Source organism: Glandiceps talaboti, chromosome 6 (genome assembly GCF_964340395.1).
Source record: "Glandiceps talaboti chromosome 6, keGlaTala1.1, whole genome shotgun sequence".
NCBI lineage: Eukaryota > Metazoa > Hemichordata > Enteropneusta > Spengelidae > Glandiceps > Glandiceps talaboti.
This window is the reverse complement of record NC_135554.1, coordinates 3,676,432-3,696,245: the sequence shown is the minus strand read 5'-3', so window position 1 is coordinate 3,696,245 and position 19,814 is coordinate 3,676,432. Positions and strand designations below refer to the sequence as shown.

The following is a 19,814-nucleotide window of genomic DNA, read 5'->3' as shown; positions in this document are numbered from 1 at the left end:
AAAATACATATCAACATTTATCTACGAATAAAAAATACAAATCAAAATTTATCGACAAACAAATTTGAATAGATACGTCATACATAGTCATGTACAAGTTGTTCTCGGGTACCCAGATTCCTATAAATTCAGCCACCTCCGGTATACACATTTCTTTCACAACCGAAACAATTGTATTTTGCCATGTTCAAATGAAAAATCATTGATGTTTATATTAGACTATTTACGAAACACAAACTTGAAAACCATAATTGCCTATAACCACAGAAAACCACTTCTATTTAGGGTCCCATACTAAAGTTACCCCAAAACTAGTAAACCAAATGTAAACTTAAAATAGGTTGTTCCTAGAAATACAGACTGTGCCACTTCTAATTAGGGTTCCCATTCTAAAATTAACAACTTTCGCAAAAACTAGTTAACTAAATGTAAACTTAAAATAGATTGTTTCTAGAAATACTGACTGTGCCACTTCTAATTAGGGTTAAAGTTTTCGCAAAATCTAGTTAGTTAGTTTTTTTTCAAGAAATACAAAGTTGAATCGAAATATTTCTTTCATTAAAATGCTAATCATACAAAATTAAAACCCGTGTATTTTGCTCTGCAGCGCATATTTTTTTCATTCATGTTACAAATTTAAGAGTTATTTCCGTAAAGACATTCTTCTTTGAAGATGATGAAAAAGATAAGTTTGTTTACAATATTACAAATATAGCTAATAACCACATAACAACCAACAATGTGTACCAAATTTATTTTTCGTTTTGTGATGGTCAGAACATTCATAAATTACAATACAAAATAATGTCACCGCTTCAGTTATACCCATGGTATAGTGATCAAATATATGTGTCTCAAAACCAAATTAAGGCTTATGATCTCATCTTTTTGGTCAAAGATCTATCATTAGATTAAGATGTATTCTGGATGTGTTTATCTCATCAGTGATATTCAAATTAGGGCTTAAAAGACTAAAAATAAAGGAAAGTCTATAACAAGATGATCCAATCAGTAATATGCAAATTTGTGCCTAATAATATGTCTTTTTGGTCAAAAATCTATCATTAGATTAAGATGTACTCTTGATGTGTTTATCTCATCAGTGATATGCAAATTAGGGCTAAAAACACTAAAACTAAATGTCGATATTTATAAAAAGTCTATAACAAGATGATCCAATCAGTAATATGCAAATTAGTGCCTAATAATGTGTCGTTTTGGTCAAAAATCTATCATTAGATTAAGATGTATTCTTGATGTGTTTATCTCATCAGTAATATGCAAATTAGTGCCTAATAATGTGTCTTTTTGGTCAAAAATCTATCATTAGATTTAGATGTACTCGATGTGTTTATCTCATCAGTGATATGCAAATTAGAGCTAAAAAGACTAAGACTAAATGTCTATATTTACAAAATGTCTAAGATAATCCAATCAGTAATATGCAAATTAGTGCCTAATAATGTGTCTTTTTGGTCAAAAATCTATCATTAGATTAAGATGTATTCTTGATGTGTTTATCTCATCAGTGATATTCAAATTAGGGCTTAAAAGACTAAAAATAAAGGAAAGTCTATAACAAGATGATCCAATCAGTAATATGCAAATTAGTGCCTAAAATGTGTCTTTTTGGTCAAAAATCTATCATTAGATTAATATGCATTCTTGATGTGTTTATCTCATCAGTGATATGCAAATTAGGGCTAAAAAGACTAAAACTAAGTCTATATTTACAAAAAGTCTATAACAAGATGATCCAATCAGTAATATGCAAATTAGTGCCTAATAATGAGTCTTTTTGATCAAAAGTCTATCATTAGATTAAGATGTATTCTTGATGTGTTTATCTCATCAGTGATATGCAAATTAGGGCTAAAAAGACTAACAATAAAATAGTCTATAACAAGATGATCCAATCAGTAATATGCAAATTAGTGCCTAATAATGAGTCTTTTTGATCAAAAATCTATCATTAAATTAAGATGTATTCTTGATGTGTTTATCTCATCAGTGATATGCAAATTAGGGCTAAAAAGACTAACAATAAAATAGTCTATAACAAGATGATCCAATCAGTAATATGCAAATTAGTGCCTAATAATGTGTCTTTTTGGTCAAAAATCTATCATTAGATTAAGATGTATTCTTGATGTGTTTATCTCATCAGTGATATTCAAATTAGGGCTTAAAAGACTAAAAATAAAGGAAAGTCTATAACAAGATGATCCAATCAGTAATATGCAAATTAGTGCCTAAAATGTGTCTTTTTGGTCAAAAATCTATCATTAGATTAATATGCATTCTTGATGTGTTTATCTCATCAGTGATATGCAAATTAAGGCTAAAAAGACTAAAACTAAGTCTATATTTACAAAAAGTCTATAACAAGATGATCCAATCAGTAATATGCAAATTAGTGCCTAATAATGAGTCTTTTTGATCAAAAGTCTATCATTAGATTAAGATGTATTCTTGATGTGTTTATCTCATCAGTGATATGCAAATTAGGGCTAAAAAGACTAACAATAAAATAGTCTATAACAAGATGATCCAATCAGTAATATGCAAATTAGTGCCTAATAATGAGTCTTTTTGATCAAAAATCTATCATTAAATTAAGATGTATTCTTGATGTGTTTATCTCATCAGTGATATGCAAATTAGGGCTAAAAAGACTAACAATAAAATAGTCTATAACAAGATGATCCAATCAGTAATATGCAAATTAGTGCCTAATAATGTGTCTTTTTGGTCAAAAGTCTATCATTAGATTAAGATGTATTCTTGATGTGTTTATCTCATCACTGATATGCAAATTAGGGCTAAGAAGATTAAAAATAAAATAGTCTATAACAAGATGATCCAATCAGTAATATGCAAATTAGTGCCTAATAATGTGTCTTTTTGGTCAAAAGTCTATCATTAGATTAAGATGTACTCTTGATGTGTTTATCTCATCACTGATATGCAAATTAGGGCTAAAAAGACTCAAACTAAAAGAAAGTCTATAACAAGATGATCCAATCAGTAATATGCAAATTAGTGCCTAATAATATGTCTTTTTGGTCAAAATTCTATCATTAGATTAAGATGTATTCTTGATGTGTTTATCTCATCACTGATATGCAAATTAGGGCTAAAAAGACTCAAACTAAAAGAAAGTCTATAACAAGATGATCCAATCAGTAATATGCAAATTAGTGCCTAATAATGTGTCTTTTTGGTCAAAAGTCTATCATTAGATTAAGATGTATTCTTGATGTGTTTATCTCATCACTGATATGCAAATTAGGGCTAAAAAGACTCAAACTAAAAGAAAGTCTATAACAAGATGATCCAATCAGTAATATGCAAATTAGTGTCTAATAATGTGTCTTTTTGGTCAAAAGTCTATCATTAGATTAAGATGTACTCTTGATGTGTTTATCTCATCAGTGATATGCAAATTAGGGCTAAAAAGACTCAAACTAAAAGAAAGTCTATAACAAGATGATCCAATCAGTAATATGCAAATTAGTGTCTAATAATGTGTCTTTTTGGTCAAAAGTCTATCATTAGATTAAGATGTACTCTTGATGTGTTTATCTCATCAGTGATATGCAAATTAGGGCTAAAAAGACTCAAACTAAAAGAAAGTCTATAACAAGATGATCCAATCAGTAATATGCAAATTAGTGTCTAATAATGTGTCTTTTTGGTCAAAAGTCTATCATTAGATTAAGATGTACTCTTGATGTGTTTATCTCATCAGTGATATGCAAATTAGGGCTAAAAAGACTCAAACTAAAAGAAAGTCTATAACAAGATGATCCAATCAGTAATATGCAAATTAGTGCCTAATAATGTGTCTTTTTGGTCAAAATTCTATCATTAGATTAAGATGTAATTTTGATGTGTTTATCTCATTAGTGATATGCAAATTAGGGCTACAAAGACTAAAACTAAAAGTCTATATTTATAAAGTCTATAACAAGATGATCCAATCAGTAATATGCAAATTAGTGCCTAATAATATGTCTTTTTGGTCAAAAGTCTATCATTAGATTAAGATGTATTCTTGATGTGTTTATCTCATCACTGATATGCAAATTAGGGCTAAAAAGACTTAAACTAAAAGAAAGTCTATAACAAGATGATCCAATCAGTAATATGCAAATTAGTGCCTAATAACGTGTCTTTTTGGTCAAAAGTCTATCATTAGATTAAGATGTATTCTTGATGTGTTTATCTCATCACTGATATGCAAATTAGGGCTAAAAAGACTCAAACTAAAAGAAAGTCTATAACAAGATGATCCAATCAGTAATATGCAAATTAGTGTCTAATAATGTGTCTTTTTGGTCAAAAGTCTATCATTAGATTAAGATGTAATTTTGATGTGTTTATCTCATCAGTGATATGCAAATTAGGGCTAAAAAGACTCAAACTAAAAGAAAGTCTATAACAAGATGATCCAATCAGTAATATGCAAATTAGTGCCTAATAATATGTCTTTTTGGTCAAAATTCTATCATTAGATTAAGATGTAATTTTGATGTGTTTATCTCATTAGTGATATGCAAATTAGGGCTACAAAGACTAAAACTAAAAGTCTATATTTACAAAGTCTATAACAAGATGATCCAATCAGTAATATGCAAATTAGTGCCTAATAACGTGTCTTTTTGGTCAAAAGTCTATCATTAGATTAAGATGTACTCTTGATGTGTTTATCTCATCAGTGATATGCAAATTAGGGCTTAAAAGACTCAAACTAAAAGAAAGTCTATAACAAGTTGATCCAATCAGTAATATGCAAATTAGTGCCTAATAACGTGTCTTTTTGGTCAAAAATCTATCAAGAGATTAAGATGTACTCTTGATGTGTTTATCTCATCAGTGATATGCAAATTAGGGCTAAAAAGACTAAAACTAAAAGTCTATACTTACAAAAATGCTATAAGAAGATGATCCAATCAGTAATATGCAAATTAGTGTCTGAAAATGTGTCTTTTTGGTCAAAAATCTATCATTAGATTTAGATGTATTCTTAATACCATGATCTCATCAGTGATATGCAAATTAGGGCTAAAAAGCCTCAAACTAAAAGTCTATATTTACAAAACGTCTATAACAAGATGATCTCTTCAGTGATATGCAAATTAGGGGCTAATAATGTGGCTTTTTGGTCAAAAGTCTATCATTAGTTTAAGATGTATTCTTAATACTATGATCTCATCGATGATATGCAAATTAGGGCTAAAAAGCCTAAAACTAACGGTCTTTATTTTAAAAAGTCTATAATAAGATGATCCAATCAGTAATATGCAAATTAGTGCCTAAAAATGTGTATTTATGGTAAAAAATCTATCATTAGTTTAAGATGTATTCTTGATGTGTTTATCTCATCAGTGATATGCAAATTAGGGCTATAAAGACTAAAACTAAGTCTATATTTACAAAAGGTCTATAACATGATCCAATCAGTGATATGTAAATTATGATCTAAAAATGTCTTTTTGGTTGTCTATAATTAGATTAAGATGTATTCTTGATATGATAATTTCATCAGTGATATGCAAATTAGGGCTAAAAAGACTACAACTAAAAATCTGTAATTACAAAAAGTCTATAACATGATGATCCCCGAGCACTGAGCAAGGACCATTAGTTTTTCACCATTAGAGTAGTTTTTGTTACATGGGAGGAGTTTTAAAAAAAAGTTTTTATAAGAGAACTACCATCTCCCTCATTAACCTCTGTAAAAAATAAATAATATAAAAGCTGTAAAAATATAACTGGTGTAAACCAAAATGCCCCTGTAGGTTGCAATTGGTTTTGCTAAATTAAAACTGAATCATAAAAGTTTGATTCAATATTTATCAATTGAAATTTTGAACAAAAATATTATGGTTTACCACACTTGTGTTTCTCTCTCAATCAGAGATCACAATGTTTAGAAAAGGGAATAGAATTCATCCAGCAAAAGCACTTTTAGTCCCCCAAAGTGAGTGACTATTACAATGGGCTCAGACTTCCAATATCTGATTTCTTTCAAAACTGGCACAAAGGTGACATGTCATTCGGAAAATATGCCATATTTGTCATCAAAAATCAATATTTTCTGCATAATTAATCATAAAACAAGCTTTATTTTGAAACCTGGCCTTGAGCTCCCATGGACTATACGGGGAAGGTCTGCTGTAAAGTCTGTATGCATATGTCATAAGGTACATGTACATGTATGATATAGGGTATATACTTTTCTAGGCGAGAAGATTTTGGATAACCCTGCCCATCTAGACTGGTTGATTTTATTTTAATTGTAGTTCAAAATATTGATATATTTTTCAAAATAATTCTTACAATTGCTAAAAGTAAGATTTCATTTCTCAAAAAATTAATTATTTTTGATCAGTTTTTAGGTATTACATCATATGAACTACCGTCTGCATGTATTATAGACCTGTATAGTATGTATTTTGAGTGATACAGTTGGTATAAGAAAGAGTCAGACCATTTTTAGGGTGTGTAGTATGACAACAGTTTGGTTTTTGGGGGTTTCAACATAGCCTCCCTATGTCATTTCACAAAGAGTTGCCCACCTCATCCTGGGATATATGGTCATGTGAACAAAATTAATAAAAGTGGTTTATTTTGCCAATACTAGTTCAAAGAAGCACACTTTAGATAAATTTTCTTTGCCGGCCCTACTATTAAATTCTATCTTAATAACAATAATAATAATAATAACTTTAGGGTAATAATAATAACATATAATAAATAATCACTAATAAGTAATAAGTACTAATATAATAAATACTAATGTATGATAAATACTAATATATAATAAATACTAATATATAGTAAATAAGCACATAATTAGGCACCAATGACTGTTCTCCTTTCATAATTAATTGCACTTAAAGTTGAAATAGTATTGGCATTATGGATTACTCTCATTAAACATGTTCATATGACAGGACAACTCTGTGTGAAATGATACTAGGAGGCTTTGCTAAGATTACCAAGCCCTTACTGTTGTCATACTACATACCCAAAAATGGAGACACTTTCTAATACCAACTTTATAGCACAAAATAGATACGCTACAGATCTATGATAGATACAGGCAGCAGTTTGTACGATGAAATAGCTAAAAACTGACCAAATTAATTGTCTTTTGGAAAATGAAATCTCACTTTTAAGAATTGTAATAATGTTTTGAAATTTATAGATTTATTCTAAGCTGCAACTGAAGCAAAATCTATCAGTCCAGCTGAGCAGGGTTTTCCAAAGTTTTCCAGCCCAGAAAAGTATACAAAAAAACACTGCTTTCCAGCAGACCTTTCCCACCTATGGGAGTTGTGCACCCCCCCCCCCTCCCATATTACTTCTGCAAAAAAAATTTAATTCTCTGAGATAGGACAAAAATACACATTTTGATAACACATACAAATTCTACCCACTTTATGCAACTTTAGTCAGTTATTATTTCATAATCAATTTAATAGTATAAAAATGTTTTTGCTTGACTTATTCTCATTGGCTTTTCTAACCATTGGGGTCGATTTTTCAGGGAGAAACAGTAGAACAATAAAAAATCAATTAATTATACTGTGTTTGCAAATTTATACACACAGTTCTTTCTTTATAGTGGTTTCCCAAACCTGGGCAAGTTTACCTTCGTCAAGATTTGATTTCTTCCTTTCACCCCATTTCATAAAAAAATATTGTCTACAAATTATAACCTTGAAAATTTAATATCAACCATATGGGAGCACTTTGGTAAATGTAATTTATATTGAATGTATTTTTTCATTATTTTATTAAATAAAACACAATATATTAACCAAACTGTATTAATACAATTTCCATGCAAGTTTATTTTCAGGAAGCCAGGCTCGACAAAGATGGACAAATGATGGAAAATGTGAGTCAAAAAACTTTCTTTTTAATATTTAATATGTTTATACATTGAAAGTTAGATTTAGAAACTTTATTTCTATTTGATTGTCATGTCTGCAATATAAAATAAATTTAGAAAATAATATAATTGCATTGTGAGTGAATACTTCAATTCTTATACTATTTCTTAAATTTCTTTCTTTTAGCCTGTGGTGATAAGAAGACCCAAGACTGATCGATGTATTTGATTATTACTATACTGATGTGTATTTTGCATTTATGTATATCTATTAAAATGTAATTTATGTATTGATATGTATTTTTAAGTTATTTTATTAGTAGAACTTTTGGAGGAGTTTAGAAGAACAGAAAAACAGTTTCAGACATCAGCACCAAGTAAGTTTTTTGAGTTTTTTTTAGTTTGTATGGCTGCATGAGTGATTGCTCTTTTAACTATCCCACCTCACCCCTTCCAACATACGTACATCAAATACACTATCATTTTTGCGTCTCCGGCACCAATTGTCATATCTGCGCCATCATCTACCTCGCGTTTCGGTCCGCAGTCTTTGCTGCACATGATCATATATTACATATTGACATACACAAACAGCACTCCTCGATTTTTGTTATCCCTTTCCGTACGTCTGGTTTCTTGTGGATTTTGGTTTTCTCTGACTAGGTGGGTCTCTAGGGTTGATTACTTTGTTGTTTGGTTGGTTGGCGTTGGTTGGTTGGTTGGTCGGTTGGTTGGTTGGTTGGTTGGTTGGTTGGTCGGTTGGTTGTTTGGTTGTTTGGTTGGTTGGTTGGTTGGTCGGTTGGTCGGTTGGTTGGTTGGTTGGCAATGGTTCGTTGGTTAGTCCTTTGTAGGTTTTACATATTTTTCACTTGCTGTCTATGGCCTTAATCTCTCATACCAACACACATAAACCTCATAAACCTCCGCCGTGTCGCCGCCATCTCTATTACTGCCGTGTCGCCATCTTTATTTGCCATCACCGTTGTGCGTCATATTCATTACAACAATACAATAAAGTCCCCCATTCATTTTAACTTTCTGTATGTATGTTTGTATGGTTTAGAGTTATAATGGCACATTCCATTATAACTCTTCATATTCGCAGTCAAGCATGTGCATGTATGTTAACCCTCTCCCCCCCCCCAAAAAAAAAGTATGTGTCCTTGTATGGTGATTCAAATTGGCAACAAAGAATTGCTTGGCAGCGGTGACACCCCTAGCATTGACTAGATAATATGGATTTTAGAGTAATCAATTTTCAATGCGGCCTAAATTCAACTGCATACAGAGCTCAGTAGAGAGCTATCAAACATTTAATCCTCTTTTTATCAGGGGGGTGGGTTGGTCAATTTCACTACAAACATTCAAATTAAACTCTCAAATCCAGGGGACCATATAGCCAGAATTACCATACGAGTATGACTACATTCTCAGTCTAAATAATTGTTGGCATAAAAATGCTACTAATGACTGAGTGAATTTAAGGTACTGTCGTCTTTAGTGTATCCATGGCTGTGTATTTCAAGGCAATATCTATTATATGGTACGTCTACAGAATATCAAGTATACATCACTTACACCTAAAAGCTATGAATGGTAAGCGTCATCTAGAAGTTCTTTACTTATCTTTGCTGTTCATCTACAATTGATCTGTGCTGTCATGAACACAGATGAAAAGTGATGTAGCCTCAAATATTCATCTGAAAGTTGTTCGTAAACTGATAAATTTTCATCAAGTCTTCATCAAAGACAGTCTTCAATATTTCAACTTACTAGCCAAGTCAAATTCAGAATTTTTTATGACAAATATGGCCAATATTTTGTCATCATTGCAAAGGTCACAAAACAAAGCAATGACAAGGTCTCAAAGCTCATTATAAATAAAATGGGTATTAAGTCATTTAATTTAGGTTTCTATGTATTAAGCTACCAGACTGAGCTTGTGCACAAAATGTGAAGTTTGACATTTGTGCCAGGCTTGGTTGAAATTGGTCTATGCATCTCTGCTGTATACTATGCACTATGATTAATGTTTGGCTATTTGACCTTGAAGATACAGGTCGAGGTCAAAAGTCGAGGTCTCAGAAAGACCATTATCAATAATATGGATATGGATAATATAACACTCAAAGTGGGTCACTATTACACTTCAATAATAGCACCCGGTATTAAATAGCACTATTGCAAGAAATGTGGGAATTGAATACTAGCATCCATTATTAAATAGCACTATTGCAAGACATGTGGGAATTGAATAGTAGCACTCGATATTAAATAGCACTATTGCAAGACATGTGGGAATTGAATACCAGCACCTGGTATTAAATAGCACTATTGCAAGAAATGTGGGAATTGAATACTAGCAACCGGTATTAAATAGCACTATTGCAAGAAATGTGGGAATTGAATACTAGCAACCGGTATTAAATAGCACTATTGCAAGAAATGTGGGAATTGAATACTAGCACCCGATATTAAATAGCACTATTGCAAGAAATGTGGGAATTGAATACTAGCACCCGGTATTAAATAGCACTATTGCAAGAAATGTGGGAATTGAATACTAGCACCCGGTATTAAATAGCACTATTGCAAGAAATGTGGGAATTGAATACTAGCAACCGGTATTAAATAGCACTATTGCAAGAAATGTGGGAATTGAATACTAGCAACCGGTATTAAATAGCACTATTGCCAGAAATGTGGGAATTGAATAATAGCACCTGGTATTAAATAGCACTATTGCAAGACATGTGGGAATTGAATAATAGCACCCGATATTAAATAGCACTATTGCAAGAAATGTAGGAATTGAATACTAGCACCCGGTATTAAATAGCACTATTGCAAGAAATGTGGGAATTGAATACTAGCACCCGGTATTAAATAGCACTATTGCAAGAAATGTGGGAATTGAATACTAGCAACCGTTCATGTTGTACTTAAAAATAGTGACCCCCCCCTGCAATTCATCCACAAAACAATCCCCCCCCCCCTGACAAATATAAAAACACAATGTCCTGCCCATCTGTTGACAGGAAACACTCTTTTTGTTCACGCACACTGCATATATAGTTAATTTTACATATTACATTTTCAGTAATTTTAATTTTTATACTATTTTTTTATAACATTAGCATGGAACTGTAACAAAACAATAGATGGTTACAAAGGCCAAAGAAAATGATTATCAAAATCTTGTGAAATTAAAATGCTTTTACTTTTCTAAGTATGAATGAATGAATGAGTGACTGTTGTTCTTATAACCCCCTCTCCAACCTACACATTTCAAATACTACCCTTATTTTCATCATCATCGCCATCAACTACCTCACGCCTCGGTCCTTTTTTGCCATCACTACGCATGACCACAGGTTAGGTTAGGTCAGAGGGTCGGTAGTTTGGATTATTTTCACTTGCCTGGCTATGGACTTTCTCTCATACTTAACATCCACAGACACAAATTTCGCACTTCCACCACTGTCACCAATTTCACCACGTCTCCGTTTGCATTCATCATCTTCGCTGCGTCTTCATCTGCATTCGCCATCCTTCCCGCGTCTCCACCTGCATTCGTCATGTTCGCCCTGTGTCATATTCAAGTTATTTTTACACCAACACCAACACAAACTATAGGTTTTCATGTTTGAGAGTTATAATGGCACCATACCCTCATAACTCCTCACTATTGGCTGTCAAGCATTGTGAGTGTGTGTATTAAACTTGCCCCCCCCCAAAAAAAAAAAAAATAAATAAATAAATAAAAGTAATAAATAAAAATAAAGGAAAAACTGTGGCCTATTGTATATAAAAGGGTATGTATGGCAACTCAAAGGAAGCGACAAAGAATTGCTTGGCAGCAATGATACCCCTAGCATTGACTAGATAATATGGACGTTAGATTCAATATTTCATGCGCCACATTTCAACAGAGTTCAGTGAAGTTCTACCAACCCTGTACATCATATCATTGGGATTAGGAATGGACAATAAAAATATCAAGGATCTAACGTTCAGGGGACTTTTTTGCCCGACTTGCCATATCATAACGGTACTCGGTATATACCAGTTAATCTAGATGAATGAAATAAATGAAATAAAATATACCATAAGTTCTATAAATAGTCTATACATATAATGACCAACTGAAAGTACTATCGTCTGGCTTTTGTGGCTGTCATTCAAGGCAATTTCTATTACATCTACAAGATATCAAGTGTACATCACCTACATCTGACGGCTTAGAGTGTTAAGTGTCTTCTCTAGGGTACTTACTTTTTATTATTCGTCTACATTTGATCATGATGTGTGATGATGATGATGAACGTAAGTGTAGTCTGTAAGGTACGCCGTGATGGGGCGCCCTCACACTTCAGCCAACCCCTCCCACGCCGGTGAGGGCGGAACGTCAGGACGTATCTTACAGTCTAACGTAAGTGACACACAAAATTAATTATGTATGCGTAAGAGCAAATGACACACATCTTATGGCAAATGACTAGCGTATGGAAATAAATGACACACATAAGGCAAGTAATGCACGTATGACCACAGGGGCGTGTAATATTTCTTAGATTGTTGTTTTCCTGGTCTACAGACTAGATATAACAACCTTTTGACTATATATTCCTACCTGTAAGTAAGGAAAAAACATTTCCGCTACTTTAGAGATTGACACATTTGTAGCAGCAGGATTCGTACGATATTTTCCTAAGAAAACGGCGATCCAGGGCGGCAATCTAAGCAATAATACGTGCCCTGTGCTCGTGACTATAAATGACGCACACACAACAAGGCGAATGATGCACACATGACAATAAATCTAAATGACACACATGACTACATGAGATGACTACATGCGATATGACTACATGAGGTGACTACATGAGGTGACTACATGCGATGTGACTACATGAGATGACTACATACGATATGACTACATGAGGTGACTACATGCGATATGACTACATGAGATGACTACGTGCGATATGACTACATGAGATGACTACATGCGATATGACTACATGAGGTGACTACATGCGATGTGACTACATGAGATGACTACATGCGATATGACTACATTAGATGACTACATGCAATACTGCGATGCGAGATGATGACATGATATGCGGCGATTTTGTAATGACGTTATGCCATTCGTAGATTATTCAATATGCATAAGGGGTAGACCATTCGATATCCTGGGGGGCTTTGAAGATTGGTGGAGAGTCATTATTTTTTTTCCCACCTGCTTGCCTGAGAATTATTTTTTTCTCCTTCGCCTATGCTGGCAACTTTTTTCTTTGCTTCTTTGAGATATCCGGATTTTTTTTACGTCAATGTTGAACACCTACATTTGTTGCCACAATTTTCTGTTTGGTTTTGGCACACGGTAATAGAGAGAGTAAAAAGATGCTGTTCTATCACACATATATTATATTTAAAAAACTACATATTTCATACATGTTTGATTTTCAATTAAATAAGCATGCCATGGTATGGTGACACACTGAAAATACAAATCGGAAACTTGATTGGTGAGCTCAAACATTCAGATAGACCGGTCAGTTTCTCCAGATTGGGGGATGGGGGGGTTGTCAGTGTTTTTTTTTCCATTGGGCCGACAAAAAGTCACTGACCCCCCCCCCCCCCCCCTGCATAAAGTTTCATAGCATCTGACAGTAAGTTGTAGAGGGAAGAGCTTTGGGACTGGGATATGTCCACCTCTTGTGCGAGTGTCTGTGAATGGGGGGGGGGGGGGGTTTCTAGCCGATCTCCCCCTAGAAAACGGCCTGGATGATTTTTACTTCTAAAGGCAATGTTTAGGCTATTCACAGACACTTTCAGACAATAATTTACAAATTTTACAAGACAGCTCTAACATGTAAAAAGCAACTCTGTGAGGTTGAAACATTTTTGAAATAAAGTTTCATAGCATCTTGACAGTAAGAGTTGGAGGAAAGAACTTTGATTTGAGACTGGAACATGTCTACCTCTTACGGGGGGTTCTCGGGGGTCCCCCTAGAAGCCCTCGAGGTTTTTTACTTCTCAAGCAATGTTTAGGCTATTCACAGACACTTTCAGACAATAATTTGCAAGCTTTACAAGACAGCTCTAACATGTAAAAAAAAAGCAACTACACATGGTTGAAACATTTTTGAAATAAAATTTCATAGCATCTTGACAGTAAGAGGTGGAGGGAAGAACTTTGATTTGAGGCTTGGACATGTCTACCTCTTATGGGGGGGGGGTCCTAGGGGATCTCCCCTAGAAGCTTTTCAAGTTTTTGTTTTACCAATTTTGGTGAATCTTATTGTTGGTTTAACGAATGAGTGGCCTCTGGGGTGATGGAGTCCAAGGCCCCCCCCCCCCCGCCAGATCTGCAGTTTTTTGTTTCTATTTAGGCGATTTTTAGGTTATTCATAGCCTCTGAGATATATATTGCCAAACATCGAAAAGCTAAAGTAAATATAACTTTTTACATAAGTTTTCCATGTTATAAAAGTGGGCCTGTAACATTGGTATAGGGTCATTGATATTGCATTTATAGTAAAGTTACTGATGTGTTAGAGCACTTTAGGAGGTCATACCTAGTGTACAATATAAACTTGAATTTGAGTTGTGGTGTCGATACATGTAGTGTCTGAAATAGGAAGTATAGCATCCCTTTTGACAAATTCATACTGAAGAGACTAGAACAATTTAGATTAAGTTCTTTTATAAACTATCCAATAGTATGAAGGTTACCATTACAAAACCTTCAAGTTCACTTTTGCCCCAAAGTGTAAGATAAGTGAAGCACTGATTGTGAAACAGCCAAACACTTACATGGCATGTTCTGTAACTAGTGTTGTAGCTAGGTAATACATGTATTATATGTATATTTTTTATGTATAGTTATGTTTGAACCCTTACATGAAGTAATATTTAAACCATTTATGAAAGAAACAGAGACAAGAACAAATATTATATGTACCACAGGCTAACGAAACTGACTGGTCCCTGACATGTGTTTGAAACTGTTTGTCATGATTTGACAAGTGTCCTGGTTGGAGAGGTACGAGCAATTTGAACAGTATACTCGAACCTGTGCATCATTTCCCTGCCAAGACATTTTTTTTCTAGCAGCAGTGGTCCATCTTTTTTTTCCATAACCCTCTCATATCCGGATTTTTTTTTCAAGCAAATCCATTTGGCATCTTTTTTCCCCAAAAATCTTCCAAGCCCTCCCCCCCCCCCAGGATATCAAATGGTCCACCTCTTACCACGTGCAACATGCTGAGGAGTACTCCCTAGCCTGTTTCATATTAATACTCGTATTATGCGTATTGAATAATCTACGAATGGCATAACGTCATTACAAAATCGCCGCATATCATGTCATCATCGCAGTATTGCATATAGTCATCTCATGTAGTCATGTCGCATGTAGTCATCTCATGTAGTCATATCGCATGTAGTCATCTCATGTAGTCACATCGCATGTAGTCACCTCATGTAGTCATATCGCATGTAGTCATCTCATGTAGTCATATCGCATGTAGTCATCTCATGTAGTCACATCGCATGTAGTCATATCGCATGTAGTCACCTCATGTAGTCATATCGCATATAGTCATCTCATGTAGTCATATCGCATATAGTCATTGCAGTATTGCATATAGTCATTGTAGTATTGCATATAGTCATTGCAGTATTGCATATAGTCATTGCAGTATTGCATATAGTCATTGCAGTATTGTATTTTCGAATATTGGCAGGCATTCTACGCCATATACATACATACATACATACATACATACATACATACATACATACATACATACATACATACATACATACATACATACATACATACATACATACATACATACATACATACATACATTTAGAAGTTCGATCATTTGAATACGGAATATATAGCAATCGACATCATACAACAAACCCTGAAAACCAATTTTTTTTTTTTTGAATGTCTTTTATTCACATCAAGTGAAATAACACTAAAAGCTCAATTGTATAACAAGGCAGGAATGTTTGGCAAGCTGTGTGCAAAGTAGCACGTCTTATGTTTACAAAGAACTACGTAATACACATTATATTAAATCTCATTCATCTTGAGGATCGACTGGGTTGTTGACCTGTCACGGACACTATACTTCTACATTGTTGGTATCGATGTTTTCAGATCATGTACAGATTACGTGAGCTGTCTAATTAGAGCGCCCCCTGTCAGAGATAGCGTGCTATTGTGTGCTAAGGGAGTGGGTCTCTGCTGGCTCAAACCACAGTATATACTACGGGAATACATTTTTATAGTTCTCTGAAGTACCGCTTACCCATTGTACGTGACCTATATGTATACTAAGTCAATCTTCAGTCGTTCTCAACATAAATCTAATACTAATTAAGACAATATTTTAGTATATTCACAATTTTACTTCGATTCTGCAGCAACGTTTATGTGGTGTGTCATTCAACCAATCAAATAACAAATATTGTGTGGGTTTGAATATAGATATAAGAATAAGGTAAGACACTGGTGTGTAAGAAATTTACATCGTTTGCTTAATATCCTACTATAACGAAATTACATCTGTACTCTCTATACTATAAACTGTACAAGAAGAAAAAACATTTGTCCTCCCTATCCCTACTAAAAGAAATTACAGCTGGACTCCCTATCTCAACTGTAGTTCAGCTGTCTATGGAATCCCTAAACTTGTATTGGTATTGCATAAGGAGTCCTTGCTCTACTATAAAATAACCAGATAACATTCGATGCACAACTATATAGTTCAGTAATAACACTTTTAATTTGCCAGTGTATTTACCTCTCTACATCCATCAAGTTTTACATTAGATTATTTCAAATAGAACGTATATTCTGTTACTAGCTAAATTTAGAAGCTCCGTTCTAAAAGTCATTGTCGTAAAGTCACAATGCCATTTTGCTGCAATTGCGCGCAAATTTAGCGTTCAGTTTGACTCGCGAGAATGACTTTAAAAAAATTAAGAGTGAACGGTACCGTAGCACTGGGACAATGGACTACATAATGACAAAATATTAGTTTTCATGTATCGCAATTTGATCACATACAACTCTGTGTTATGTAATGTGACCGATCAGATCAGATATTGTAGGGAAAATATTAATGATTTAGGCCAAAATCATTTTTTTTAAAATTAACGTTCACATTGCAAGGTCGGTAGGAAACAATTGACTGGAATTTATGACTGGTGTAGTATGAGGGCGCTATTCGTTTGCCCAAGGACAGTACGGTACACAAGACAATGAGTGAACTTGGAATACTGAAATGAGACACGTTTGCAAACTCATGAGACAAGGTCATCTTTGTTACAACTTAGATTCTTTGTTTGTTGCTTTCTTATTATTACGATGTCTGATAAAAAATATCACCATTATAAGAAATGTCAACAGTGAGATAGTGTTACACAGTATGAAATTAAAATCGAATCTCTTTCGTAAAGATGCAAACGGAGGCGATATACACGATTGACGAGGAGAAAACCCAGTTCCGTAGGCGTTCAATGTCACTTTGAATAAAGAAGGGTTTGCCATGAGGAAAAGGTCGTTACCTTGCTTACCACCAAATTCAAGATTCGAAACAAAGGTTGGTGTCATTATTTTTCCAATGAGATCGCCATCAGAATTGAACACCTGGACACCATCACCAGCCCCAATGTAAATGTTACCACATTGATCCACTTTAATACCGTCGGGTATCCCGGGACTTCCACCTTCTTTTACACTGTTCCCAACGACGGCAAACAGTTCTCTGTTACGAAGTCGTTTTCCGTCGACGATATCGTAACGTACGACGTGATGTGGGAAATCGGGATGCCAGCTACCCGGTGTTTGAATAGCTCCGCTGTCAGTGATGTAAAGATAACGTTCATCAGGAGAAAATGCCAGACCGTTAGGTTTGTTATGGGAATCGGTAACGACAGTCATTCTATCCGCATCATCATGTTCTGTAGTATCGAGACGGTAAACGAAATCGCCTACTTCAGGTTTTGGTCTGAAGGATTGCATAAATCCATACGAAGGGTCGGTGAACCACACGGTTCCATCACTCTTGACTACAATGTCATTTGGTGAATTGAGTGACATTCCGTAGTAATTGTCCGTCAGCACTTCTACCTCTCCACTTGTTAGATTAGTTCGACTGATGCCAGCTGACTTTCTATCCTTGAAACCTTGTTCACATGTCAACAGACGTCCCAATGAGTCACGGAATTGCCCATTCGGCATGTTTGCAATCGATGTTTGCCTAAACGTCGTTACTTTTCCACTTTTGATATCGTATTGTCTGATACAGTTCAATGGCTTGGAGTTCGGTTTGTCGTAGTCACCCACAGGTTGTGTAGTATACAGAAGGTAGCCTTCATCATCGTTAGGAAAATACACAGGTCCCTCATGAAACTCTAACAGTTGGTTGCTTTTCGCCAGTAACTCGAGTTCTGGGTCATTTCCAATTATATAAATAAAGTCTTCTGAGTAGGCGATAAAGTTTTTCTCACCAGATCCAATAGTGGCATAGAGAAAAAGTGTAAGAAGACTGGTCATACTAAACATAGCAGTCATCATAGGATCGTCTGTTCAAATCACCTGGCACCACTCTAATAACACAGTTCTCCGAAAACTGGGGTGCCCTTGCACTGAACTTTTATTTTTATACAATCCCGAAACAATAGACTTTCCCAATCATATTTACGCACGATTGGGCGAATCATCACCTTGCAAGGTAATGTAACGCGCATGCGTCACCAACATGTTCAGTTCAAGGTGAAAATCAATCAGATAATATGTGAAAAACATAACCACGTACACTTACACATTCTTGTTTCCAGAAATAGAGAATTCCAAAGCTACTGATACGATCTTTACTTTAAAAAAATTCATCCTAAATGTTATGATGTGAAGGTCTAATTATTATGTTCAAAATAATAATCTGAAGATAACGTTGTATCGGAGAAAAACAAAAAACAAAAAAAACATTGATCTCGTGGTCATGTTTAGTAATTGACCTCAGTTCTCAATGCGAAGGATTCACTTCGCTGCTTCGTCGCCATAGAAACGACAACAGTTCAATGTCACGACTAATTTATAGAAGGATATAGGAATATACCGGTATGTCCACTACATTTATTGTATATTAACAAAATACACAACGAAACTATTCGTGCACAAAAATGCTCGTTTAATATACACTCTTGTGATTTTAGGCATTTTTTTTATACCTGAAGAGCTCTTCATCAATGGAAAGGGAACAATGTTGACAATCGCAATATGACGACATGATATTGACAGGACAAAGGAGAACAAAATGACATGATAATATCAAAGACTAATTAGTTCTAAAACAATCCAATCAACTAGAGGGACTTTAAAGCATTATCTATATTGATCATATAGCATTACTTCAAACCTCTACCCTGTCCTACCCTACCCTACCCTATCCTATTTTACTTTAAACCTCTACCCTACCCTATCCTATTTTACTTTAAACCTCCACCCTACCCTATCCTATTTTACTTTAAACCTCCGCCCTACCCTATCCTATTTTACTTTAAACCTCCACCCTATCCTACCCTATCCTATTTTACTTTAAACCTCCACCCTACCCTATCCTATTCTACTTCAAACCTCTACCCTACCCTATCCTATTTTACTTTAAACCTCTACCCTACCCTACTCTACCCTATCCTATTCTACTTCAAACCTCTACCCTACCCTATCCTATTTTACTTTAAACCTCCACTCTACCCTACCCTATTTTACTTTAAACCTCCACCCTACCCTATCCTATTTTACTTTAAACCTCTATCCTATCCTACCCTATCATATTTTACTTTACTTTAAACCTCTACCCTATCCTATTTT

The 19,814-nt window shown here is 34.3% G+C and overlaps 1 protein-coding gene across 1 annotated transcript; it reads right to left on the bottom strand.

The window, feature by feature from the left end:
- Positions 1-12,525: 12,525 nt before the first annotated feature.
- LOC144436462 (gluconolactonase-like) lies at positions 12,526-18,515 on the bottom strand. Its single transcript, XM_078125259.1, has 3 exons — positions 17,420-18,515; positions 14,114-14,140; positions 12,526-12,539 (listed from the first exon to the last, which is right to left on the bottom strand). Exons 1-3 carry the CDS (start codon positions 18,513-18,515, stop codon positions 12,526-12,528), a joined length of 1,137 nt encoding a protein of 378 aa, XP_077981385.1.
- Between the last annotated feature and the right edge of the window lie 1,299 nt (positions 18,516-19,814).